The 25461-nt window shown below is 44.8% G+C and overlaps 1 protein-coding gene and 36 non-coding genes across 44 annotated transcripts in view; all 37 read left to right on the top strand.

The window, feature by feature from the left end:
- The window catches only part of LOC127358792 (ELKS/Rab6-interacting/CAST family member 1), a 137526-nt gene that overhangs the window by 81601 nt on the left and 30464 nt on the right, over positions 1–25461 (top strand). For all 8 annotated transcript variants that reach the window (XR_007882544.1, XR_007882543.1, XM_051392211.1 and 5 more), the window contains one exon: positions 5244–5391. Coding sequence is in view for 6 of the 8 variants with exons in the window: in XM_051392211.1 (XP_051248171.1) it covers positions 5244–5391 (148 nt within the window). In the remaining 2 variants the exon portion in view is untranslated. The remainder of the gene's footprint in view (positions 1–5243; positions 5392–25461) is intronic.
- On the top strand, positions 11199–11271 carry trnak-cuu (transfer RNA lysine (anticodon CUU)). The gene has a single exon. It is a non-coding gene; the product is annotated as a tRNA-Lys (tRNA).
- Positions 11595–11667, top strand: trnak-cuu (transfer RNA lysine (anticodon CUU)). Its single transcript has one exon. It is a non-coding gene; the product is annotated as a tRNA-Lys (tRNA).
- Positions 11972–12044, top strand: trnak-cuu (transfer RNA lysine (anticodon CUU)). Its single transcript has one exon. It is a non-coding gene; the product is annotated as a tRNA-Lys (tRNA).
- Positions 12529–12601, top strand: trnak-cuu (transfer RNA lysine (anticodon CUU)). Its single transcript has one exon. It is a non-coding gene; the product is annotated as a tRNA-Lys (tRNA).
- On the top strand, positions 12927–12999 carry trnak-cuu (transfer RNA lysine (anticodon CUU)). Its single transcript has one exon. It is a non-coding gene; the product is annotated as a tRNA-Lys (tRNA).
- On the top strand, positions 13325–13397 carry trnak-cuu (transfer RNA lysine (anticodon CUU)). The gene has a single exon. It is a non-coding gene; the product is annotated as a tRNA-Lys (tRNA).
- On the top strand, positions 13723–13795 carry trnak-cuu (transfer RNA lysine (anticodon CUU)). Its single transcript has one exon. It is a non-coding gene; the product is annotated as a tRNA-Lys (tRNA).
- Positions 14121–14193, top strand: trnak-cuu (transfer RNA lysine (anticodon CUU)). The gene has a single exon. It is a non-coding gene; the product is annotated as a tRNA-Lys (tRNA).
- Positions 14519–14591, top strand: trnak-cuu (transfer RNA lysine (anticodon CUU)). Its single transcript has one exon. It is a non-coding gene; the product is annotated as a tRNA-Lys (tRNA).
- Positions 14917–14989, top strand: trnak-cuu (transfer RNA lysine (anticodon CUU)). The gene has a single exon. It is a non-coding gene; the product is annotated as a tRNA-Lys (tRNA).
- Positions 15315–15387, top strand: trnak-cuu (transfer RNA lysine (anticodon CUU)). Its single transcript has one exon. It is a non-coding gene; the product is annotated as a tRNA-Lys (tRNA).
- On the top strand, positions 15826–15898 carry trnak-cuu (transfer RNA lysine (anticodon CUU)). Its single transcript has one exon. It is a non-coding gene; the product is annotated as a tRNA-Lys (tRNA).
- On the top strand, positions 16224–16296 carry trnak-cuu (transfer RNA lysine (anticodon CUU)). Its single transcript has one exon. It is a non-coding gene; the product is annotated as a tRNA-Lys (tRNA).
- On the top strand, positions 16622–16694 carry trnak-cuu (transfer RNA lysine (anticodon CUU)). Its single transcript has one exon. It is a non-coding gene; the product is annotated as a tRNA-Lys (tRNA).
- Positions 17020–17092, top strand: trnak-cuu (transfer RNA lysine (anticodon CUU)). Its single transcript has one exon. It is a non-coding gene; the product is annotated as a tRNA-Lys (tRNA).
- trnak-cuu (transfer RNA lysine (anticodon CUU)) lies at positions 17416–17488 on the top strand. Its single transcript has one exon. It is a non-coding gene; the product is annotated as a tRNA-Lys (tRNA).
- Positions 17814–17886, top strand: trnak-cuu (transfer RNA lysine (anticodon CUU)). The gene has a single exon. It is a non-coding gene; the product is annotated as a tRNA-Lys (tRNA).
- trnak-cuu (transfer RNA lysine (anticodon CUU)) lies at positions 18212–18284 on the top strand. The gene has a single exon. It is a non-coding gene; the product is annotated as a tRNA-Lys (tRNA).
- On the top strand, positions 18610–18682 carry trnak-cuu (transfer RNA lysine (anticodon CUU)). Its single transcript has one exon. It is a non-coding gene; the product is annotated as a tRNA-Lys (tRNA).
- trnak-cuu (transfer RNA lysine (anticodon CUU)) lies at positions 19008–19080 on the top strand. Its single transcript has one exon. It is a non-coding gene; the product is annotated as a tRNA-Lys (tRNA).
- Positions 19406–19478, top strand: trnak-cuu (transfer RNA lysine (anticodon CUU)). Its single transcript has one exon. It is a non-coding gene; the product is annotated as a tRNA-Lys (tRNA).
- Positions 19804–19876, top strand: trnak-cuu (transfer RNA lysine (anticodon CUU)). The gene has a single exon. It is a non-coding gene; the product is annotated as a tRNA-Lys (tRNA).
- Positions 20202–20274, top strand: trnak-cuu (transfer RNA lysine (anticodon CUU)). The gene has a single exon. It is a non-coding gene; the product is annotated as a tRNA-Lys (tRNA).
- On the top strand, positions 20600–20672 carry trnak-cuu (transfer RNA lysine (anticodon CUU)). Its single transcript has one exon. It is a non-coding gene; the product is annotated as a tRNA-Lys (tRNA).
- trnak-cuu (transfer RNA lysine (anticodon CUU)) lies at positions 20999–21071 on the top strand. Its single transcript has one exon. It is a non-coding gene; the product is annotated as a tRNA-Lys (tRNA).
- Positions 21397–21469, top strand: trnak-cuu (transfer RNA lysine (anticodon CUU)). Its single transcript has one exon. It is a non-coding gene; the product is annotated as a tRNA-Lys (tRNA).
- On the top strand, positions 21795–21867 carry trnak-cuu (transfer RNA lysine (anticodon CUU)). The gene has a single exon. It is a non-coding gene; the product is annotated as a tRNA-Lys (tRNA).
- trnak-cuu (transfer RNA lysine (anticodon CUU)) lies at positions 22193–22265 on the top strand. The gene has a single exon. It is a non-coding gene; the product is annotated as a tRNA-Lys (tRNA).
- On the top strand, positions 22591–22663 carry trnak-cuu (transfer RNA lysine (anticodon CUU)). Its single transcript has one exon. It is a non-coding gene; the product is annotated as a tRNA-Lys (tRNA).
- trnak-cuu (transfer RNA lysine (anticodon CUU)) lies at positions 22989–23061 on the top strand. Its single transcript has one exon. It is a non-coding gene; the product is annotated as a tRNA-Lys (tRNA).
- On the top strand, positions 23387–23459 carry trnak-cuu (transfer RNA lysine (anticodon CUU)). Its single transcript has one exon. It is a non-coding gene; the product is annotated as a tRNA-Lys (tRNA).
- Positions 23785–23857, top strand: trnak-cuu (transfer RNA lysine (anticodon CUU)). The gene has a single exon. It is a non-coding gene; the product is annotated as a tRNA-Lys (tRNA).
- Positions 24183–24255, top strand: trnak-cuu (transfer RNA lysine (anticodon CUU)). The gene has a single exon. It is a non-coding gene; the product is annotated as a tRNA-Lys (tRNA).
- trnak-cuu (transfer RNA lysine (anticodon CUU)) lies at positions 24581–24653 on the top strand. The gene has a single exon. It is a non-coding gene; the product is annotated as a tRNA-Lys (tRNA).
- trnak-cuu (transfer RNA lysine (anticodon CUU)) lies at positions 24979–25051 on the top strand. Its single transcript has one exon. It is a non-coding gene; the product is annotated as a tRNA-Lys (tRNA).
- trnak-cuu (transfer RNA lysine (anticodon CUU)) lies at positions 25377–25449 on the top strand. The gene has a single exon. It is a non-coding gene; the product is annotated as a tRNA-Lys (tRNA).

Below are 25461 nucleotides of genomic sequence, written 5' to 3'. Positions count from 1 at the left end.
TGTTCAGTCAGAAACAGAGAGCAGAGAGAGGGGATTATTTCTAAAATAGCTCTGTGTTTGTCTTAGACAGAGACTGGCCAATGTCACACTGGACTGAATCTACTTTACACACACACACACACACACACACACACACACACACACACATATACTTCACTCTTACACACACATATGCACAGGATAAAGCCCTGAATGCACACAGACAACTTGTGAACATTCACACACACTGAAATACACATGAAGTACATCCTTATGAGCGCATACACACATACAGAAAGACATGCTGTCATAAACACAGACATACAACTGTCACTTGAACACACACACACACACAAACACGCACTGTAGATTGCAGTAGGGGGTGACAGCATGAAGGAGATAACGCAGCACACACACGGGAGGAAGCTGCTTTGGTCTGTGTGTGTGTGTGTGTGTGTGTGTGTGTGTGTGTGTGTGTGTGTGTGTGTGTGTGTGTGTGTGTGTGTGTGTGTGTGTGTGTGTGTGTGTGCAGAAATATGTAAGTGATCTAAGACCAGGCATTAGTGTTTCTGATAAAGTGAGGGGCCTTAAGTGGTTTTAGGAAGGAGAGAGCCCCCACATGTGCGTGTGTCTGTGTGTTGGGGTTGGGGTCAGGTGCCTGGTGCGTTTGTGTGTATCTGCTTACTGTCTGTCTTGTCACCACGGCGATGACATCATGGCACACGACCGCCAAACGACGGAAAGAATGCCTCCTGCCTTCTTTACAGACGGCGAGAGAGAAGAGGTGGGGAGATAGAACGAGTGACGAGGGATGGAGGGGAGAGGGAGGTGAAGCGAAAGAGATGAGAAATGCAGGGTGGGCGAGAGGTACTGATAGTGAATAGGTGAGAGAGAGATTAAAAGGAAGTGGGGAGAGAATATAACGTAAATGGAAACTTGTTAAATTTTAAATGACATGTAAAATGTTCCTATAGATATATGGCCATTATTCCCACCTGTATGAAGCACAATTGCAGTTTTCAGCGTACTTCTACAGTTTTTTTTATAAACACTCAAAGTGATTGGATGATTTTGTACCTCACTATTTACATCCAATGCCAGTGTAGAAAGTAGTGTGCCCTTTATGTCGTCAGGCCGAAAGTAAGGAGTTGTGGATAAGCACGTTGCATGTCTAACCCAAATGTTGTGTCCCATACCAGATGTACAATAAATGTTAGTTGTTGTTTTTTTTTTTATAACCATAGCCAAGTTTTTTAGTTGCCTAACTTTAACCATACCTTAAGAACAATTAATTTATTTGCCATAACCATGATTTTTCCCTAACTTTAAGCATACTGTAGATGTCAAGCACAGATATATGGAAAAAAAGAATTTGAGAAATGTTGGCATTGAACATAATCCGGGAGCTTTGCAGTATTATCCAATATCCAAGCCCATCTCTGTAGATTGGGTTGGGGGGAAAAAACAGCAGAAGAACTAAGCAGTAAGCAGGAGCTTAAAGGCTTATCAGATGCCAAAACATTGCACAGAACTTAATAATATGGAAACTTAAAACAGCAGCAGTCATTTTATCCTCTGTCTCACTTATTGTGAGGTAAAGGACTTATTTCATTCACTTTTGTAATCTACTAGGAATGTGGCCTTGTACATTTTTGACTCATCAACACACTGCATTGCTGGACAACGTTGTATTGTCTGCGACAAAAGTTGGGCCAAGTTCAACAATCCTGCACTTTTTAGCTGGAGCTTCCTTATTTGGGACCTCAACAAAACCCAAGAAAAGTGGTCACTTACAACACAGTGAAGGAGGAGGCTGAGTTTTAGTGATGCAGTGCTTTTGTTTGTTGGCATGCAAGCTAACAGCAGATACCATGGCTGAACACTCAAAGAACAGAGACAAATATGTCACAGATTGATAAGTAATCTCTGAGATTTGCATTGCACAATTACTACAGCATTTAAGACAAAATATGTAGCCAAAATAAGGAGAATATGAGTGAGAGATGCCCTCTTTTACAAGCTTGTATTCCTTGCTCACTATTAGAAGACCTTCTTTTATCCTAGTGTGCTCTCCATATTGCTGCAGAAAGAAAAGACTTGAAAGGAAAGTTACAGATCTAAGGCTGCATATCCACTGGGAAGCTTTCTTCCTCACCGTGCTGGCTGCAGCGTCTTTGTTACTTTCACTGGTAAGGACACATTGCCAGCAGAGCTGAGAGCATACTATGTTTTTTAAGTGCCCTCTGACAGTAGAATTATCTAAAGATTTGGCAAAAGAGAGCTGCACTTGAAACAGATTTTAATGATCACATAGCAACAGCAGTAGCCACAACCAGCACTTGTTATAAGCACGTGTTTAGCTCTGCAAGCTGAGAAGGCCAAGCAATGAGTGTTTTAAGTGTGTGTGTGTGTGTGTGTGTGTGTGTGTGTGTGTGTGTGTGTGTGTGTGTGTGTGCGGGTATTTCTGTGTGTTAGACAGAGATGAAGGGAGAACCATTGAGAGGCCCAGAATGAGACGGGTGCATCTGGAATAAATATCATTTTATCACCGGGGTTTATAAGTGCCATGTGCTGGCAGGTAACTCTCAGATATGGTATAAAACTCGACGCACTGTTAGCTTTAACAAGACTAATGTTCCATTAGCCTTTCTCTGTATGTGTGTGTACGTGTGTATGTGTGTGTGTGTGTGTGTACTAGTGTTTATATAAAAAAGAAAGGGAAAGACTGACAGTGTTCCAGTGTCTCACAATCGGGAAGGAAATAAACGTTTGATTGCATAAAGAAGTCCAAGAGCTCACTTTTTTTTTAAATATATATATATATATTTAAATGGTTAAACTGATAAGGAGAAGGAGTATTTTGGATTCCCTAAAAATTATCAAGGGTGTTTAAACAGACAGAAATTAAAATTGTATGATATATATTGTATAGGAGGTTGAAATGATGGTAATTCTATCAATTAATTAATAAATCAAGTTTATAAATAAGGCTGGTCTATGCTTAGATTCAAATTCTTATTATTGTTTATTAATTATTTGACTGGATATTTAAAAAAAAAATTTAAAAACCCAGTTACGAGTGTGAGGCTGCCTTACTTTCAGTCAGCTCTTCTTTGAAGTTTAGTCACAAAAAAGAAACCATTGAAAGCTCTTTGGTGCTCTTTGTCTTTAGGTTATAAAAATACATTTCTACAATTTCTCATCAGATATCATCACAATCAACAAATGAGAGAAATATAAAGATATATTGTGATATCATACATTATGTACAATATCAGTAATCTCACAAAATGTTGCATCCACTTTCACAAATCTAAAACTGTTTGACTGACAAGCTCGGAGCAGTCTGACTGTGACCAGACTTGCTTAGAGAATCGATCCACCAACCCCAGTCTGAACTCCCTCAGCCGCTGCTCCTGACAGGATTGCTGCAGTCCAGATGCATGATGGGACACTTGTACACTGACAGCGTGGTCAGTGAGGTTGACCAAAGAATCTGTGGGTCTTCACGTAGTCCAAACATGTAATCTGTCTTCATTTAGACACTCTCATCACTGCATTCCTCACTGCACTACTGTATCTGTATGTGTCTCTGTCTCCTTACATAAAAATATCATGGATGTAAGAATTGAGATTCAGAGAGACCAATGAAGAGGGAACATATTGTTGTTTCGCATTTAAGTTTGCATCTTTGTGTGCATGTGTGATTATGTGTGGCCAAGCGCTGAGCCTTGTGGGATTGCGGAAAACCCATTGTGATTTAGATTCTCTCCGGAAACAGACAGAATTCCGAGAATTTAGAGCCTTGGGTGTCCTCAGAGGTGGCTCGGCCAGATCTGTGGTTGATGGGATGGATGGGATGCGGCTTGTTGCTTCCCAACCACATGGAATGCTATCTATCTGTCAGCCCGACCATGCAGGCAGGGGGAAGAGACAGAGAGAGACAAGAGGGCTGGAAAAGACAGACAGAGACTATAGCGTAATACCTGTATGGAAACATAAGTGAGAGGCATTTATTGATATTGTTGAAAAAAAGTTCAAATGAGTTTAACACAATGTGATTAACTGCTAATGTGTGTAGCTTTGGAGCCAAATACGCTCTGCCATCTGTACTTTGTTGGAAGCCAAGTAGCCTTGTGAAGTTACGCTCTGCTGAAGTGGCCATGAGCAAGACCAACACGAGTCCAACAGTCTCCCCATTACTAAGTGTTTCACTATTAGAGAGAGATGTTTGTAAAAGCTCCACTGCATGCAGAAATGCCAAAAAATAAGATTTTAGGCCATTTTTGCCTTTTTCTTTGCTTTTATTGGATAGTAGATAGTATGGAGAGAAATAAGGGAGTAAGAGAAAGAGTGAACATGTGCCATAAAGGTCCCCACCATGAACAAACTGGAAACATCTTGATTGCATGGTATGCGTCACACTTGACCACCAGGAAGACCCATATTTTTGCAAAATTACGCCAATTTTATCCTAAATCACAAAGTGGTGCTCCGATTAAGAGGACTTCCCTCCACTTGTTGACATGCCGTAGGTTTACCATGACATTAAAGTACACCCAAATTAGTATCTAGCCTTAGAGATAGTTTTGGTTTCCTTTGTCCAGATTTTGAGATATCCATCTTCGGGATTTCTGTCTCCACCCCGATTACAAGGGAGAATTTTTTGTGGTGCTCATAAAGTTGTAGAATGACATTTCAAAAAACTTCACATTGGGTCGCCCGGTTAGCTCAGTGGGCAGAGCTGGCGACCCATGTACCGAGGCTGAGTCCCTGCTGCAGCGGCCCAGGGTTCGAATCGGACCTGCGGCCCCTTGCTGCGTGTCATCCCCTCTCTCTGCCCCCCTTTCCTGTCTATATTCAGCTGTCACTATAATAAAGGCAATAAAAAGCCCCAAAAAATATACTTAAAAAAAAACAAACTCCAGATGAACATCTTGTGTCCATGTTTCTCTGGATGATCCACAGAAGATTTCAGCTGATTTCAAGAAAAAGGTGTTGCTGTTGAATAGTTTAATCACCTCGTTGTATTGGGGTGGAGGCAGAGCTCTCAGTTATCTCAAGACCTGGGGAAATAAATACCAAACTATCTGTATGTCTGGATACCACTAGATTTTTTTTTTTTTTTTTAACAATTGCTTTGAAAGCTTTGATTTAGCAAAAAAGTAATTCACCATTGTCTTTTACACCACATCATTTGGCTTGAGTTAAGTCAATTTATTTGCTAGTATTGCTAACAAAATGTATGGTTGTTCTCTGTACAGGCAAGAGGCGCTGCTAGCAGCCATAAGCGAGAAAGACGCCAACATCGCCCTGCTTGAGCTCTCCTCATCCAAGAAGAAGAAAACTCAGGAGGAGGTGGCAGGTCTGAAGAGGGAGAAGGATAGTCTGGTTCATCAGCTCAAACAGCAGGTAGGATTCCTGCACACACATGTACACACAAAGTTTGACATCCAAGTGGACACCAGGGAAGGTTTTTGGTAAGTTATTTAAATGATAGGAGGAGAGATGGAAAAGGTGTATGATGGAGTAAAAAAGAGGAGAAAGGGAGCACAGGTGAGGTGGCAATGACGAGGGCAGCAAAGAAAACAAGACAGGCAGAGAGAAACTGAGTCCAGATGTGACCACAGTCCTCCGACCACCGAGGGTAAATTTAGGATTAACCTACCCCTCCCACACTCACCACACACATACACACACAAACACACACAGAGTTCAAATGTTCTACAAATCTCCGGTGACAACACTTTCATATGAATTTGTATTTATTTACATTTTCTGTCCGCAGATACACACACTAACACACACAACCTTACACGTCACTCCGCTGGTGTGGATACACCTTCACAGAGATCACGCACACATTCCATGTACACGCACACACTCCATGTACACGCACACACACACACACACACACACACACACACACATACCGATATGTACACACTCGCCCAGGCCAAAAACAAGGATATAAACATGACCAAATGCCTCTGTGGTTCCACACAGAGGTCTATTCACACACACCAAGACACACTCACACACACTAAAGGTTCTCGTGGGTCTAGTGAATTAACCAACCCCTGAGTGGATGAGTCTACTGGGAGTTTGGTGAATTTCTTCTTCACTGTACTTCCCTCCATCTGTCTTCTTTCTTCTCACTCTCTGTCCATATCTTTTTTTTTTACTTACTTGTCCCCCCTTGAGGCATTTGTGTGATGCTCAAATTTAGGTTAGCTTAGAGTGCAAAAGCAGATGGTTTTCCTGGATCAACATTAATAAATAAGGTCAAAAGTCAGAGCTGCAGAGTTTCACTTATAATCATGGAGGTCTTTTTCTATCCAGTTGATCTTCTGTTGGCTGAATGCACACATGAATAGCCTGAAAAGTTACTGATATGGCAGTTTCAACTTTTATTGGACTTCATTAATCAAATTCTGATGAAACAAATAGTTATTCTGTGGCATTTGTGACACAAAATATACTTTTTTTTTGGCATGCATTCAGCTTATGACACTACCATAGCTGCTTTCAGTATCTGTATGATGTGACATTAGCTTATGGGATGGTCTGTTAAACCATTCATAATTTTTGTCACACATGCACATTGCACCAAGGGATTGAAGAGCTTTGTCTTAACTTTTCTTTCCCCTGATTCACAAACTGTGAAACTAAACTGGCATTCAAATAATAATGATGGAGTTGTCATCCTCGAAATCGCTCAAAGAGATAAGACGTAACAATTCCTTCGTTGCAAAAGATTTCCAGTTATTGAATATTGCCAAAAATCCACTCAATGGATAGAATAAGCTCAAAAGGATTCAGTAAGATGGATGTCGCACTCTTAATAAAGATCATGTGCGTGTGTGTGTGTGTGTCAAAATTGTTTGAATTGGTGTTTAAGAGAATAAGCAGTGGGTGTTAGAGAGTGGCTGTGTCAAATGAAGTCATTATAACATGCATCACTCTCCTCTCTCTTCCTCTCTCATCCCTCCGTCTCTCTCCGTCCTATTTGAAGTCATTTATGACACCTCGGGGTCTCGAAGGTGGTTACTGACAACACAGAGACTCTACTGTGTGCTGCTGTGTGTGTGAGCGGTTTTGCTCCCCTCTTGGTGTCTCTCTCTCTCTTTCTCTCTGTGGTGTCATAATTTTCAGTCCTTCAATGATGGATCACAGCCGAGACTTCCTCAATGTTCCTGTCTGTGTGTGTGTTTGTGTTTGTGTTTGTTTGTGTGTGTTTGTAACCGTCCAGTGAGTTGAGGCTGGTGTAGTATTTTTAGCTCGTTCCTTCAGAGTGACATATACACACACTTTGATAAATTAAATTATATGTTAGTATAAAACAGTGATTTAAAGTAATTTGGTGAGCTTTAAACTTTGTTTACCATAAGGCCTAATATGTTCGGTGTAAATGGACAGCAGTCCAAGTTTTGTGAGGTGAAGTTTTAAAGTGTTTTTGGCCATCACTTGTCAGTCAATCAGTTCTTTACACAGACTTTTAGAGTCCGTGTTTTTTGACTGAATGGACGCTTTCCTAGTGCTTAAATGCCCCTGACACCTCACGTCTGGTCTGAATTTGGGTTCAAACCCAGACTGTAACCTATGGTGCACAGCCCTGGAGCAGGTTAAATTCAATGGATCAGAGTGTGAAAGTGTATAATGAGATTAGTGATTACATTTCAGTTTTCTAGGGGAGTACACTCACCATTCCTACAGAGACAAAACTTTATGTACTAAAGATTTCTTGAATTTTCAAGCATTTGCAGCCTCCTGCTAAATAGCTGGTTTCCAACAGCATTATATCAGACCGTATGGTAAGAAAATAATATCTGTGGTGTATCAGTACAGTATTGTATGTTAAGTGTGTGGTGCACTATGCCTTAATGACTTGGCAAAGATATGAATGGATACAAGAGAGAAGACATACATTTAAACACAACAGTGTGTGTTAAAGAATGTCTGTGTCCCTGAAAGTGTTTCCTGTGTTTTGCCCGTTGACCCCCAGCTGCAGTGTAGGTAGAAGGCTGTAGATCAAGGTGACCTCAGCTCTCGTCACTCTCCTTCTCCTCCTATCTTTCTCACAGTCTCCTTCCTCTTCATTTTTCTGTTTTCTTTCCGGTACAGTGGAGAGACAGAGAATAAAACCTGAAGAGAAAGGTAGAGAAGCTATGGTAAAGAGTGTGTGAAAGCAAAGCGAAGAGGGAGTGATTGTAATATTTAAGAAATGGAACAAGAGTACGAAGAGGGGGAAGGTGAGGAATATACCACCATCTGCCCCTGCAAGGGACACATGTGGTTAACATTTATAGGTGGTGTATGTGTGGCCGTGGCCGTGGCCTTGGCCATTGTTCCGCACCTGTGTGGCTATGGCTCAGCTCTCATATGGGTATTTTTAAGACTTTGGCTCTTCATTTTAATGGCTTTGGATAGCTCTGTAAGATGATGGTTTGGTATTTTCCAAGTCATTGGTTAGGTGTTATTTTTTGTTTAACCCACAACAGTCTTAAATGATATTGCAGAAACACACAAAAAACTCCAAAAAGGCAGGGAACATTAAAATAAAACATGTTTAAATCTCTACACTAAAACATAACCAGACTTTGTGGTGGAGACAACACTTTCAGCCACTTTAAACCTCTGAAACCTTGAATCTTGTGCTTGGAAGAATGTGTGATGGCTTTAATGTAGAAGTAACTACATTTGAATTGGGATATTTCATCAGTTGAAAAAGTTAGTTACAGATTATATGCATGTGCCTGAAAGTCTGAAAACGTCCACAAACCCCACCGTTTTTAGTGTTTCTCTTCTAGACTGGGGGATTTTATTCGTCTCTGTCTTTATAAACTTAACTGTTCATCATAATTTGTTTAAAATTATCATGACCTCTCCTGTTACTGTCAAAAGTGAAAAAATGTGGCTCTAATCTAATTTATTACTCCATAGAGATTTATCAGTACAAAATACACAATCCACTCAGTGTTCAACTCAGACACTTTTCATTGTCATTGGTAATTTTCTACTTATCAACAACTTTCTCTTCTTGACAGAGTAACAGGGGGGGAAAATTATTTAATTCTTTATCATGATTAAATAGTTCTTGTCCAACCATGACTCAGCAACTTTTCATTATTGATAATTGCACAGATATCAACAAAGGTTTTTCTTTCACCACTGTAGGGAAAGACGAAACAATAATCTAATCTAATATTCCCCAGAGCCTTATCACGATGAAATTATTTTCTTGTAAGTATGACTCAGCAGTTTCTTCCCCCTCACTTCACTCCATGTTCATTTGTTTCTCATTCTGTCCGTTGTCAGCGGGTTACAGCAGAGAGCCGCAGGAAGGATATATGGAAGGGAGAAGAAGAAGAAGGGAACAATGAGGAACGAGGAGGAGTGAAATAATGGTGTGATGATTAGATTAAGTGAGAAAGGGAGAGTTGGCACAGAAACAAGTGAGCTGAGGTCAGCATTCCTGACAATTAGAGAAAAGGGGAAGATGTAAAGAAAGGCCAGCGAGAAAAATGAGAGAGGAGGGGGGGAGGCATTCATTTCTTCCTTTCCTTCAGCTTGTTCTCCTCTTGCCTTTCCATACCCTGTTCTCTCCTTATGCCACTTTATTATTTTTGCATTCGCCAATTCATGGTTTTAGGGGTTTTGTGTTTTGCGTTCAGCAGTTTTAAATATGGATGGAGGACAGGCGAGAGAACATAGATAATTCATCTGTGCGTCTATTTATGTTTTGTTCCAAAAGCTAGATGAACTACTAAATGCTAACTAACTACTAACTGCTAATGTGCCTGACAGTAAGGACAGTGCTAGTGCTAGTCAATAGCTCCCATAACCTTTCTATTTTTTATGTATTGTGCCGTGTACTCCCCACTGACATTTTGTTCTTGGGATTGTACATAATTTCATTCAACAAAGAGTTTGTTGGGGGGGAGTTACAAGCTTGCTAAAAGCTTCTTAGCTGTCAGTTAGTAGGCTGGTTAGCTTAGTCGCTAAAGGAACAATAACGGTCACACATTTATGTACCATCAACTTCTGTTGTATAACTGTCTGTAGGAGGTTTAAAAAAAGGTGATGACAGATTGCAAGTTATGATAGCTTCCTCCATCCAGCTCTATGTCCCCTCACAGGCAATTTTAGAATTTACATTTACCAAAGTTGAACTCGACTCAAAAGGTTTGCACATATTTACTTTGCCCCCGAAGTAACCTGGGTGATTAAATTTGTAATTAATTGAATTTGCTGCGGCCACATGGGAATTGCTGAAATGAGTACAAACTAGAAGGGCAAAAAAAAACAATGGAGACAAACAAAATAAAAACTAGAAACACTAAAGGAATCAGTTAAAAAGATGTGATAATGAGAAGAGGAGAAGAAAGACAAAGATATGGAAATGAGGACATGTTGCAGAGAGGAGGGAGGAAAAGAGTGGGAAAGAGAATTAGTCACGGATACAGGAGCATGTTAAGGAGCTCAAAAGTCAAGAGGGAGAGAAAGTGCGCACAAGACAGAAAAAATAAAATGCTTTGTCTACAGAGGCGAGAAAACTACTTAAAATCAATGTTAGAAAAAGCTCAGATCATTATAGAAAAGGAGAAACCCGGACAATGAAGCAGTGTTTAGTATATTTTGTTAGAGGAAATAGACTGTGTATGAGAGAGCTGTGAGATAGAGACAGGAAGAGGGGAAAGGGAGGAAGTTTGGGGATTATTTAGATTTAGAAAGCTCTAAGATGAGGAGAAAGAAGGAAGGGGACAAAGGCAGATACAGTGTGTTTGCAAAGAGGCAGGGAGATTTGGACGAAGAAAAGCCATGTTTTAGAGATCAGAGATCCGACACCCTCTCGATACAGCTTATCCTCTTTAACTTAACTCTGTCACATTGCTCTCCTATTTTACTGTTCCTTCTTTCTCTTTATAGATTTAGAAGAAGCAGGTTGAATTGAGTTTTCATAAGTTGGTCACTCAAGATCAAGACAAAAGTGAGACGTGTTTTAGTTCTGTGATGACCTATTATGGTCTCTTTTTTTTTAATCTATGAACTTTCATAGATACAAATCTGTCGGACTTCCTACCCCTGAATCATTTTATCACACTAGCACTAGTATGATATGATCAATAATTTAAACTTTTGGTGTTGGGTCTGAGGAGTCCACCCAGTATTCAGCCCACGCAGCTCCGAAATCGGAAGCATTTTTTTCCATTGGTGTGGCCCGGCTAGCTCAGTCGGTAGAGCATGAGACTCTTAATCTCAGGGTCGTGGGTTCGAGCCCCACGTTGGGCGGTGGTGTTTTAGACTGCTTTGTCCACACACATCCAGTGAATTTCCCTTGCATCTGTTGGACTTGTGACGACAAGACTGACCTGTGCTTGTCACTCCTCTGGGAGTCTGAGCAATCTAAGCGACCAGACTCGAGAATTGAACTGTTCTCCATGAAGAGGAATGGGATCACATCCCAATCCTGAATCATTTCATCCCACTAGCTAATTTAATATAAACTTTTGGTGTTGGGTTTCAGGAGTCAACCCAGGGATCAAAGCATCTGACCTTCTGAGTATTCAGCCCACGCAGCTCCGAAATCGGAAGCATTTTTTTCCATTGGTGTGGCCCGGCTAGCTCAGTCGGTAGAGCATGAGACTCTTAATCTCAGGGTCGTGGGTTCGAGCCCCACGTTGGGCGGTGGTGTTTTAGACTGCTTTGTCCACACACATCCAGTGAATTTCCCTTGCATCTGTTGGACTTGTGACGACAAGACTGACCTGTGCTTGTCACTCCTCTGGGAGTCTGAGCAATCTAAGCGACCAGACTCGAGAATTGAACTGTTCTCCATGAAGAGGAATGGGATCACATCCCAATCCTGAATCATTTCATCCCACTAGCTAATTTAATATAAACTTTTGGTGTTGGGTTTCAGGAGTCAACCCAGGGATCAGTATTCAGCCCACGCAGCTCCGAAATTGGAAGCATTTTTTCCATTGGTGTGGCCCGGCTAGCTCAGTCGGTAGAGCATGAGACTCTTAATCTCAGGGTCGTGGGTTCGAGCCCCACGTTGGGCGTTGGTGTTTTAGACTGCTTTGTCCACACACATCCAGTGAATTTCCCTTGCATCTGTTGGACTTGTGACGACAAGACTGACCTGTGCTTGTCACTCCTCTGGGAGTCTGAGCAATCTAAGCGACCAGACTTGAGAATTGAACTGTTCTCCATGAAGAGGAATGGGATCACATCCCAATCCTGAATCATTTCATCCAGTGAATTTCCCTTGCATCTGTTGGACTTGTGACGACAAGACTACCTGTGCTTGTCACTCCTCTGGGAGTCTGAGCAATCTAAGCGACCAGACTCGAGAATTGAACTGTTCTCCATGAAGAGGAATGGGATCACATCCCAATCCTGAATCATTTAATCCCACTAGCTAATTTAATATATAAACTTTTGGTGTTGGGTTTCAGGAGTCAACCCAGGGATCAAGGCATCTGACCTTCTGAGTATTCAGCCCACGCAGCTCCGAAATCGGAAGCATTTTTTTCCATTGGTGTGGCCCGGCTAGCTCAGTCGGTAGAGCATGAGACTCTTAATCTCAGGGTCGTGGGTTCGAGCCCCACGTTGGGCGGTGGTGTTTTAGACTGCTTTGTCCACACACATCCAGTGAATTTCCCTTGCATCTGTTGGACTTGTGACGACAAGACTGACCTGTGCTTGTCACTCCTCTGGGAGTCTGAGCAATCTAAGCGACCAGACTCGAGAATTGTACTGTTCTCCATGAAGAGGAATGGGATCACATCCCAATCCTGAATCATTTAATCCCACTAGCTAATTTAATATATAAACTTTTGGTGTTGGGTTTCAGGAGTCAACCCAGGGATCAAAGCATCTGACCTTCTGAGTATTCAGCCCACGCAGCTCCGAAATCGGAAGCATTTTTTTCCGTTGGTGTGGCCCGGCTAGCTCAGTCGGTAGAGCATGAGACTCTTAATCTCAGGGTCGTGGGTTCGAGCCCCACGTTGGGCGGTGGTGTTTTAGACTGCTTTGTCCACACACATCCAGTGAATTTCCCTTGCATCTGTTGGACTTGTGACGACAAGACTGACCTGTGCTTGTCACTCCTCTGGGAGTCTGAGCAATCTAAGCGACCAGACTCGAGAATTGAACTGTTCTCCATGAAGAGGAATGGGATCACATCCCAATCCTGAATCATTTAATCCCACTAGCTAATTTAATATATAAACTTTTGGTGTTGGGTTTCAGGAGTCAACCCAGGGATCAAGGCATCTGACCTTCTGAGTATTCAGCCCACGCAGCTCCGAAATCGGAAGCATTTTTTTCCATTGGTGTGGCCCGGCTAGCTCAGTCGGTAGAGCATGAGACTCTTAATCTCAGGGTCGTGGGTTCGAGCCCCACGTTGGGCGGTGGTGTTTTAGACTGCTTTGTCCACACACATCCAGTGAATTTCCCTTGCATCTGTTGGACTTGTGACGACAAGACTGACCTGTGCTTGTCACTCCTCTGGGAGTCTGAGCAATCTAAGCGACCAGACTCGAGAATTGAACTGTTCTCCATGAAGAGGAATGGGATCACATCCCAATCCTGAATCATTTCATCCCACTAGCTAATTTAATATATAAACTTTTGGTGTTGGGTTTCAGGAGTCAACCCAGGGATCAAAGCATCTGACCTTCTGAGTATTCAGCCCACGCAGCTCCGAAATCGGAAGCATTTTTTTCCATTGCTGTGGCCCGGCTAGCTCAGTCGGTAGAGCATGAGACTCTTAATCTCAGGGTCGTGGGTTCGAGCCCCACGTTGGGCGGTGGTGTTTTAGACTGCTTTGTCCACACACATCCAGTGAATTTCCCTTGCATCTGTTGGACTTGTGACGACAAGACTGACCTGTGCTTGTCACTCCTCTGGGAGTCTGAGCAATCTAAGCGACCAGACTCGAGAATTGAACTGTTCTCCATGAAGAGGAATGGGATCACATCCCAATCCTGAATCATTTAATCCCACTAGCTAATTTAATATATAAACTTTTGGTGTTGGGTTTCAGGAGTCAACCCAGGGATCAAAGCATCTGACCTTCTGAGTATTCAGCCCACGCAGCTCCGAAATCGGAAGCATTTTTTTCCGTTGGTGTGGCCCGGCTAGCTCAGTCGGTAGAGCATGAGACTCTTAATCTCAGGGTCGTGGGTTCGAGCCCCACGTTGGGCGGTGGTGTTTTAGACTGCTTTGTCCACACACATCCAGTGAATTTCCCTTGCATCTGTTGGACTTGTGACGACAAGACTGACCTGTGCTTGTCACTCCTCTGGGAGTCTGAGCAATCTAAGCGACCAGACTCGAGAATTGAACTGTTCTCCATGAAGAGGAATGGGATCACATCCCAATCCTGAATCATTTAATCCCACTAGCTAATTTAATATATAAACTTTTGGTGTTGGGTTTCAGGAGTCAACCCAGGGATCAAGGCATCTGACCTTCTGAGTATTCAGCCCACGCAGCTCCGAAATCGGAAGCATTTTTTTCCATTGGTGTGGCCCGGCTAGCTCAGTCGGTAGAGCATGAGACTCTTAATCTCAGGGTCGTGGGTTCGAGCCCCACGTTGGGCGGTGGTGTTTTAGACTGCTTTGTCCACACACATCCAGTGAATTTCCCTTGCATCTGTTGGACTTGTGACGACAAGACTGACCTGTGCTTGTCACTCCTCTGGGAGTCTGAGCAATCTAAGCGACCAGACTCGAGAATTGAACTGTTCTCCATGAAGAGGAATGGGATCACATCCCAATCCTGAATCATTTAATCCCACTAGCTAATTTAATATATAAACTTTTGGTGTTGGGTTTCAGGAGTCAACCCAGGGATCAAGGCATCTGACCTTCTGAGTATTCAGCCCACGCAGCTCCGAAATCGGAAGCATTTTTTTCCATTGGTGTGGCCCGGCTAGCTCAGTCGGTAGAGCATGAGACTCTTAATCTCAGGGTCGTGGGTTCGAGCCCCACGTTGGGCGGTGGTGTTTTAGACTGCTTTGTCCACACACATCCAGTGAATTTCCCTTGCATCTGTTGGACTTGTGACGACAAGACTGACCTGTGCTTGTCACTCCTCTGGGAGTCTGAGCAATCTAAGCGACCAGACTCGAGAATTGAACTGTTCTCCATGAAGAGGAATGGGATCACATCCCAATCCTGAATCATTTCATCCCACTAGCTAATTTAATATATAAACTTTTGGTGTTGGGTTTCAGGAGTCAACCCAGGGATCAAAGCATCTGACCTTCTGAGTATTCAGCCCACGCAGCTCCGAAATCGGAAGCATTTTTTTCCATTGGTGTGGCCCGGCTAGCTCAGTCGGTAGAGCATGAGACTCTTAATCTCAGGGTCGTGGGTTCGAGCCCCACGTTGGGCGGTGGTGTTTTAGACTGCTTTGTCCACACACATCCAGTGAATTTCCCTTGCATCTGTTGGACTTGTGACGACAAGACTGACCTGTGCTTGTCACTCCTCTGGGAGCGACAGATTGGGATGTTCTCCATGAAGAGGAATGGGTATCCCAATCTATCTTTAATTTCCTTTGCATTTTGGCTTGTAACAAGACTGACCTGTGCTTGTCACTCCTCTGGGAGTCTGAGCAATCTAAGCGACCAGACTCGAGAATTGAACTGTTCTCCATGAAGAGGAATGGGATCACATCCCAATCCTGAATCATTTAATCCCACTAGCTAATTTAATATATAAACTTTTGGTGTTGGGTTTCAGGAGTCAACCCAGGGATCAAGGCATCTGACCTTCTGAGTATTCAGCCCACGCAGCTCCGAAATCGGAAGCATTTTTTTCCATTGGTGTGGCCCGGCTAGCTCAGTCGGTAGAGCATGAGACTCTTAATCTCAGGGTCGTGGGTTCGAGCCCCACGTTGGGCGGTGCTGTTTTAGACTGCTTTGTCCACACACATCCAGTGAATTTCCCTTGCATCTGTTGGACTTGTGACGACAAGACTGACCTGTGCTTGTCACTCCTCTGGGAGTCTGAGCAATCTAAGCGACCAGACTCGAGAATTGTACTGTTCTCCATGAAGAGGAATGGGATCACATCCCAATCCTGAATCATTTAATCCCACTAGCTAATTTAATATATAAACTTTTGGTGTTGGGTTTCAGGAGTCAACCCAGGGATCAAAGCATCTGACCTTCTGAGTATTCAGCCCACGCAGCTCCGAAATCGGAAGCATTTTTTTCCGTTGGTGTGGCCCGGCTAGCTCAGTCGGTAGAGCATGAGACTCTTAATCTCAGGGTCGTGGGTTCGAGCCCCACGTTGGGCGGTGGTGTTTTAGACTGCTTTGTCCACACACATCCAGTGAATTTCCCTTGCATCTGTTGGACTTGTGACGACAAGACTGACCTGTGCTTGTCACTCCTCTGGGAGTCTGAGCAATCTAAGCGACCAGACTCGAGAATTGAACTGTTCTCCATGAAGAGGAATGGGATCACATCCCAATCCTGAATCATTTCATCCCACTAGCTAATTTAATATATAAACTTTTGGTGTTGGGTTTCAGGAGTCAACCCAGGGATCAAGGCATCTGACCTTCTGAGTATTCAGCCCACGCAGCTCCGAAATCGGAAGCATTTTTTTCCATTGCTGTGGCCCGGCTAGCTCAGTCGGTAGAGCATGAGACTCTTAATCTCAGGGTCGTGGGTTCGAGCCCCACGTTGGGCGGTGGTGTTTTAGACTGCTTTGTCCACACACATCCAGTGAATTTCCCTTGCATCTGTTGGACTTGTGACGACAAGACTGACCTGTGCTTGTCACTCCTCTGGGAGTCTGAGCAATCTAAGCGACCAGACTCGAGAATTGAACTGTTCTCCATGAAGAGGAATGGGATCACATCCCAATCCTGAATCATTTCATCCCACTAGCTAATTTAATATATAAGCTTTTGGTGTTGGGTTTCAGGAGTCAACCCAGGGATCAAGGCATCTGACCTTCTGAGTATTCAGCCCACGCAGCTCCGAAATCGGAAGCATTTTTTTCCATTGCTGTGGCCCGGCTAGCTCAGTCGGTAGAGCATGAGACTCTTAATCTCAGGGTCGTGGGTTCGAGCCCCACGTTGGGCGGTGGTGTTTTAGACTGCTTTGTCCACACACATCCAGTGAATTTCCCTTGCATCTGTTGGACTTGTGACGACAAGACTGACCTGTGCTTGTCACTCCTCTGGGAGTCTGAGCAATCTAAGCGACCAGACTCGAGAATTGAACTGTTCTCCATGAAGAGGAATGGGACCATCCCAATCCTGAATCATTTCATCCCACTAGCTAATTTAATATATAAACTTTTGGTGTTGGGTTTCAGGAGTCAACCCAGGGATCAAAGCATCTGACCTTCTGAGTATTCAGCCCACGCAGCTCCGAAATCGGAAGCATTTTTTTCCATTGGTGTGGCCCGGCTAGCTCAGTCGGTAGAGCATGAGACTCTTAATCTCAGGGTCGTGGGTTCGAGCCCCACGTTGGGCGGTGGTGTTTTAGACTGCTTTGTCCACACACATCCAGTGAATTTCCCTTGCATCTGTTGGACTTGTGACGACAAGACTGACCTGTGCTTGTCACTCCTCTGGGAGTCTGAGCAATCTAAGCGACCAGACTCGAGAATTGAACTGTTCTCCATGAAGAGGAATGGGATCACATCCCAATCCTGAATCATTTAATCCCACTAGCTAATTTAATATATAAACTTTTGGTGTTGGGTTTCAGGAGTCAACCCAGGGATCAAGGCATCTGACCTTCTGAGTATTCAGCCCACGCAGCTCCGAAATCGGAAGCATTTTTTTCCATTGGTGTGGCCCGGCTAGCTCAGTCGGTAGAGCATGAGACTCTTAATCTCAGGGTCGTGGGTTCGAGCCCCACGTTGGGCGGTGGTGTTTTAGACTGCTTTGTCCACACACATCCAGTGAATTTCCCTTGCATCTGTTGGACTTGTGACGACAAGACTGACCTGTGCTTGTCACTCCTCTGGGAGTCTGAGCAATCTAAGCGACCAGACTCGAGAATTGAACTGTTCTCCATGAAGAGGAATGGGATCACATCCCAATCCTGAATCATTTCATCCCACTAGCTAATTTAATATATAAACTTTTGGTGTTGGGTTTCAGGAGTCAACCCAGGGATCAAAGCATCTGACCTTCTGAGTATTCAGCCCACGCAGCTCCGAAATCGGAAGCATTTTTTTCCATTGGTGTGGCCCGGCTAGCTCAGTCGGTAGAGCATGAGACTCTTAATCTCAGGGTCGTCGGTTCGAGCCCCACGTTGGGCGGTGGTGTTTTAGACTGCTTTGTCCACACACATCCAGTGAATTTCCCTTGCATCTGTTGGACTTGTGACGACAAGACTGACCTGTGCTTGTCACTCCTCTGGGAGTCTGAGCAATCTAAGCGACCAGACTCGAGAATTGAACTGTTCTCCATGAAGAGGAATGGGATCACATCCCAATCCTGAATCATTTCATCCCACTAGCTAATTTAATATATAAACTTTTGGTGTTGGGTTTCAGGAGTCAACCCAGGGATCAAAGCATCTGACCTTCTGAGTATTCAGCCCACGCAGCTCCGAAATCGGAAGCATTTTTTTCCATTGGTGTGGCCCGGCTAGCTCAGTCGGTAGAGCATGAGACTCTTAATCTCAGGGTCGTGGGTTCGAGCCCCACGTTGGGCGGTGGTGTTTTAGACTGCTTTGTCCACACACATCCAGTGAATTTCCCTTGCATCTGTTGGACTTGTGACGACAAGACTGACCTGTGCTTGTCACTCCTCTGGGAGTCTGAGCAATCTAAGCGACCAGACTCGAGAATTGAACTGTTCTCCATGAAGAGGAATGGGATCACATCCCAATCCTGAATCACTTCATCCCACTAGCTAATTTAATATATAAACTTTTGGTGTTGGGTTTCAGGAGTCAACCCAGGGATCAAGGCATCTGACCTTCTGAGTATTCAGCCCACGCAGCTCCGAAATCGGAAGCATTTTTTTCCATTGGTGTGGCCCGGCTAGCTCAGTCGGTAGAGCATGAGACTCTTAATCTCAGGGTCGTGGGTTCGAGCCCCACGTTGGGCGGTGCTGTTTTAGACTGCTTTGTCCACACACATCCAGTGAATTTCCCTTGCATCTGTTGGACTTGTGACGACAAGACTGACCTGTGCTTGTCACTCCTCTGGGAGTCTGAGCAATCTAAGCGACCAGACTCGAGAATTGAACTGTTCTCCATGAAGAGGAATGGGATCACATCCCAATCCTGAATCATTTAATCCCACTAGCTAATTTAATATATAAACTTTTGGTGTTGGGTTTCAGGAGTCAACCCAGGGATCAAAGCATCTGACCTTCTGAGTATTCAGCCCACGCAGCTCCGAAATCGGAAGCATTTTTTTCCATTGGTGTGGCCCGGCTAGCTCAGTCGGTAGAGCATGAGACTCTTAATCTCAGGGTCGTGGGTTCGAGCCCCACGTTGGGCGGTGGTGTTTTAGACTGCTTTGTCCACACACATCCAGTGAATTTCCCTTGCATCTGTTGGACTTGTGACGACAAGACTGACCTGTGCTTGTCACTCCTCTGGGAGTCTGAGCAATCTAAGCGACCAGACTCGAGAATTGAACTGTTCTCCATGAAGAGGAATGGGATCACATCCCAATCCTGAATCATTTCATCCCACTAGCTAATTTAATATATAAACTTTTGGTGTTGGGTTTCAGGAGTCAACCCAGGGATCAAGGCATCTGACCTTCTGAGTATTCAGCCCACGCAGCTCCGAGATCGGAAGCATTTTTTTCCATTGGTGTGGCCCGGCTAGCTCAGTCGGTAGAGCATGAGACTCTTAATCTCAGGGTCGTGGGTTCGAGCCCCACGTTGGGCGGTGCTGTTTTAGACTGCTTTGTCCACACACATCCAGTGAATTTCCCTTGCATCTGTTGGACTTGTGACGACAAGACTGACCTGTGCTTGTCACTCCTCTGGGAGTCTGAGCAATCTAAGCGACCAGACTCGAGAATTGAACTGTTCTCCATGAAGAGGAATGGGATCACATCCCAATCCTGAATCATTTCATCCCACTAGCTAATTTAATATATAAACTTTTGGTGTTGGGTTTCAGGAGTCAACCCAGGGATCAAAGCATCTGACCTTCTGAGTATTCAGCCCACGCAGCTCCGAAATCGGAAGCATTTTTTTCCATTGGTGTGGCCCGGCTAGCTCAGTCGGTAGAGCATGAGACTCTTAATCTCAGGGTCGTGGGTTCGAGCCCCACGTTGGGCGGTGGTGTTTTAGACTGCTTTGTCCACACACATCCAGTGAATTTCCCTTGCATCTGTTGGACTTGTGACGACAAGACTGACCTGTGCTTGTCACTCCTCTGGGAGTCTGAGCAATCTAAGCGACCAGACTCGAGAATTGAACTGTTCTCCATGAAGAGGAATGGGATCACATCCCAATCCTGAATCATTTCATCCCACTAGCTAATTTAATATATAAACTTTTGGTGTTGGGTTTCAGGAGTCAACCCAGGGATCAAAGCATCTGACCTTCTGAGTATTCAGCCCACGCAGCTCCGAAATCGGAAGCATTTTTTTCCATTGGTGTGGCCCGGCTAGCTCAGTCGGTAGAGCATGAGACTCTTAATCTCAGGGTCGTGGGTTCGAGCCCCACGTTGGGCGGTGGTGTTTTAGACTGCTTTGTCCACACACATCCAGTGAATTTCCCTTGCATCTGTTGGACTTGTGACGACAAGACTGACCTGTGCTTGTCACTCCTCTGGGAGTCTGAGCAATCTAAGCGACCAGACTCGAGAATTGAACTGTTCTCCATGAAGAGGAATGGGATCACATCCCAATCCTGAATCATTTCATCCCACTAGCTAATTTAATATATAAACTTTTGGTGTTGGGTTTCAGGAGTCAACCCAGGGATCAAAGCATCTGACCTTCTGAGTATTCAGCCCACGCAGCTCCGAAATCGGAAGCATTTTTTTTCCATTGGTGTGGCCCGGCTAGCTCAGTCGGTAGAGCATGAGACTCTTAATCTCAGGGTCGTGGGTTCGAGCCCCACGTTGGGCGGTGGTGTTTTAGACAGCTTTGTCCACACACATCCAGTGAATTTCCCTTGCATCTGTTGGACTTGTGACGACAAGACTGACCTGTGCTTGTCACTCCTCTGGGAGTCTGAGCAATCTAAGCGACCAGACTCGAGAATTGTACTGTTCTCCATGAAGAGGAATGGGATCACATCCCAATCCTGAATCATTTCATCCCACTAGCTAATTTAATATATAAACTTTTGGTGTTGGGTTTCAGGAGTCAACCCAGGGATCAAAGCATCTGACCTTCTGAGTATTCAGCCCACGCAGCTCCGAAATCGGAAGCATTTTTTTCCATTGGTGTGGCCCGGCTAGCTCAGTCGGTAGAGCATGAGACTCTTAATCTCAGGGTCGTGGGTTCGAGCCCCACGTTGGGCGGTGGTGTTTTAGACTGCTTTGTCCACACACATCCAGTGAATTTCCCTTGCATCTGTTGGACTTGTGACGACAAGACTGACCTGTGCTTGTCACTCCTCTGGGAGTCTGAGCAATCTAAGCGACCAGACTCGAGAATTGAACTGTTCTCCATGAAGAGGAATGGGATCACATCCCAATCCTGAATCATTTAATCCCACTAGCTAATTTAATATATAAACTTTTGGTGTTGGGTTTCAGGAGTCAACCCAGGGATCAAGGCATCTGACCTTCTGAGTATTCAGCCCACGCAGCTCCGAAATCGGAAGCATTTTTTTCCATTGGTGTGGCCCGGCTAGCTCAGTCGGTAGAGCATGAGACTCTTAATCTCAGGGTCGTGGGTTCGAGCCCCACGTTGGGCGGTGGTGTTTTAGACTGCTTTGTCCACACACATCCAGTGAATTTCCCTTGCATCTGTTGGACTTGTGACGACAAGACTGACCTGTGCTTGTCACTCCTCTGGGAGTCTGAGCAATCTAAGCGACCAGACTCGAGAATTGAACTGTTCTCCATGAAGAGGAATGGGATCACATCCCAATCCTGAATCATTTCATCCCACTAGCTAATTTAATATATAAACTTTTGGTGTTGGGTTTCAGGAGTCAACCCAGGGATCAAAGCATCTGACCTTCTGAGTATTCAGCCCACGCAGCTCCGAAATCGGAAGCATTTTTTTCCATTGGTGTGGCCCGGCTAGCTCAGTCGGTAGAGCATGAGACTCTTAATCTCAGGGTCGTGGGTTCGAGCCCCACGTTGGGCGGTGGTGTTTTAGACTGCTTTGTCCACACACATCCAGTGAATTTCCCTTGCATCTGTTGGACTTGTGACGACAAGACTGACCTGTGCTTGTCACTCCTCTGGGAGTCTGAGCAATCTAAGCGACCAGACTCGAGAATTGAACTGTTCTCCATGAAGAGGAATGGGATCACATCCCAATCCTGAATCATTTCATCCCACTAGCTAATTTAATATATAAACTTTTGGTGTTGGGTTTCAGGAGTCAACCCAGGGATCAAAGCATCTGACCTTCTGAGTATTCAGCCCACGCAGCTCCGAAATCGGAAGCATTTTTTTCCATTGGTGTGGCCCGGCTAGCTCAGTCGGTAGAGCATGAGACTCTTAATCTCAGGGTCGTGGGTTCGAGCCCCACGTTGGGCGGTGGTGTTTTAGACTGCTTTGTCCACACACATCCAGTGAATTTCCCTTGCATCTGTTGGACTTGTGACGACAAGACTGACCTGTGCTTGTCACTCCTCTGGGAGTCTGAGCAATCTAAGCGACCAGACTCGAGAATTGAACTGTTCTCCATGAAGAGGAATGGGATCACATCCCAATCCTGAATCATTTAATCCCACTAGCTAATTTAATATATAAACTTTTGGTGTTGGGTTTCAGGAGTCAACCCAGGGATCAAAGCATCTGACCTTCTGAGTATTCAGCCCACGCAGCTCCGAAATCGGAAGCATTTTTTTCCATTGGTGTGGCCCGGCTAGCTCAGTCGGTAGAGCATGAGACTCTTAATCTCAGGGTCGTGGGTTCGAGCCCCACGTTGGGCGGTGGTGTTTTAGACTGCTTTGTCCACACACATCCAGTGAATTTCCCTTGCATCTGTTGGACTTGTGACGACAAGACTGACCTGTGCTTGTCACTCCTCTGGGAGTCTGAGCAATCTAAGCGACCAGACTCGAGAATTGAACTGTTCTCCATGAAGAGGAATGGGATCACATCCCAATCCTGAATCATTTAATCCCACTAGCTAATTTAATATATAAACTTTTGGTGTTGGGTTTCAGGAGTCAACCCAGGGATCAAGGCATCTGACCTTCTGAGTATTCAGCCCACGCAGCTCCGAAATCGGAAGCATTTTTTTCCATTGGTGTGGCCCGGCTAGCTCAGTCGGTAGAGCATGAGACTCTTAATCTCAGGGTCGTGGGTTCGAGCCCCACGTTGGGCGGTGGTGTTTTAGACTGCTTTGTCCACACACATCCAGTGAATTTCCCTTGCATCTGTTGGACTTGTGACGACAAGACTGACCTGTGCTTGTCACTCCTCTGGGAGTCTGAGCAATCTAAGCGACCAGACTCGAGAATTGAACTGTTCTCCATGAAGAGGAATGGGATCACATCCCAATCCTGAATCATTTAATCCCACTAGCTAATTTAATATATAAACTTTTGGTGTTGGGTTTCAGGAGTCAACCCAGGGATCAAGGCATCTGACCTTCTGAGTATTCAGCCCACGCAGCTCCGAAATCGGAAGCATTTTTTTCCATTGGTGTGGCCCGGCTAGCTCAGTCGGTAGAGCATGAGACTCTTAATCTCAGGGTCGTGGGTTCGAGCCCCACGTTGGGCGGTGGTGTTTTAGACTGCTTTGTCCACACACATCCAGTGAATTTCCCTTGCATCTGTTGGACTTGTGACAACAAGACTGACCTGTGCTTGTCACTCCTCTGGGAGTCTGAGCAATCTAAGCGACCAGACTCGAGAATTGAACTGTTCTCCATGAAGAGGAATGGGATCACATCCCAATCCTGAATCATTTCATCCCACTAGCTAATTTAATATATAAACTTTTGGTGTTGGGTTTCAGGAGTCAACCCAGGGATCAAAGCATCTGACCTTCTGAGTATTCAGCCCACGCAGCTCCGAAATCGGAAGCATTTTTTTCCATTGGTGTGGCCCGGCTAGCTCAGTCGGTAGAGCATGAGACTCTTAATCTCAGGGTCGTCGGTTCGAGCCCCACGTTGGGCGGTGGTGTTTTAGACTGCTTTGTCCACACACATCCAGTGAATTTCCCTTGCATCTGTTGGACTTGTGACGACAAGACTGACCTGTGCTTGTCACTCCTCTGGGAGTCTGAGCAATCTAAGCGACCAGACTCGAGAATTGAACTGTTCTCCATGAAGAGGAATGGGATCACATCCCAATCCTGAATCATTTCATCCCACTAGCTAATTTAATATATAAACTTTTGGTGTTGGGTTTCAGGAGTCAACCCAGGGATCAAAGCATCTGACCTTCTGAGTATTCAGCCCACGCAGCTCCGAAATCGGAAGCATTTTTTTCCATTGGTGTGGCCCGGCTAGCTCAGTCGGTAGAGCATGAGACTCTTAATCTCAGGGTCGTGGGTTCGAGCCCCACGTTGTGCGGTGGTGTTTTAGACTGCTTTGTCCACACACATCCAGTGAATTTCCCTTGCATCTGTTGGACTTGTGACGACAAGACTGACCTGTGCTTGTCACTCCTCTGGGAGTCTGAGCAATCTAAGCGACCAGACTCGAGAATTGAACTGTTCTCCATGAAGAGGAATGGGATCCCATCCCAATCCTGAATCATTTCATCCCACTAGCTAATTTAATATATAAACTTTTGGTGTTGGGTTTCAGGAGTCAACCCAGGGATCAAGGCATCTGACCTTCTGAGTATTCAGCCCACGCAGCTCCGAAATCGGAAGCATTTTTTTCCATTGGTGTGGCCCGGCTAGCTCAGTCGGTAGAGCATGAGACTCTTAATCTCAGGGTCGTGGGTTCGAGCCCCACGTTGGGCGGTGCTGTTTTAGACTGCTTTGTCCACACACATCCAGTGAATTTCCCTTGCATCTGTTGGACTTGTGACGACAAGACTGACCTGTGCTTGTCACTCCTCTGGGAGTCTGAGCAATCTAAGCGACCAGACTCGAGAATTGAACTGTTCTCCATGAAGAGGAATGGGATCACATCCCAATCCTGAATCATTTAATCCCACTAGCTAATTTAATATATAAACTTTTGGTGTTGGGTTTCAGGAGTCAACCCAGGGATCAAAGCATCTGACCTTCTGAGTATTCAGCCCACGCAGCTCCGAAATCGGAAGCATTTTTTTCCATTGGTGTGGCCCGGCTAGCTCAGTCGGTAGAGCATGAGACTCTTAATCTCAGGGTCGTGGGTTCGAGCCCCACGTTGGGCGGTGGTGTTTTAG

This window comes from Dicentrarchus labrax, unplaced genomic scaffold (assembly GCF_905237075.1).
Source record: "Dicentrarchus labrax unplaced genomic scaffold, dlabrax2021, whole genome shotgun sequence".
Lineage (NCBI taxonomy): Eukaryota > Metazoa > Chordata > Actinopteri > Moronidae > Dicentrarchus > Dicentrarchus labrax.
This window is presented reverse-complemented; position numbering and strand designations above follow the sequence as displayed.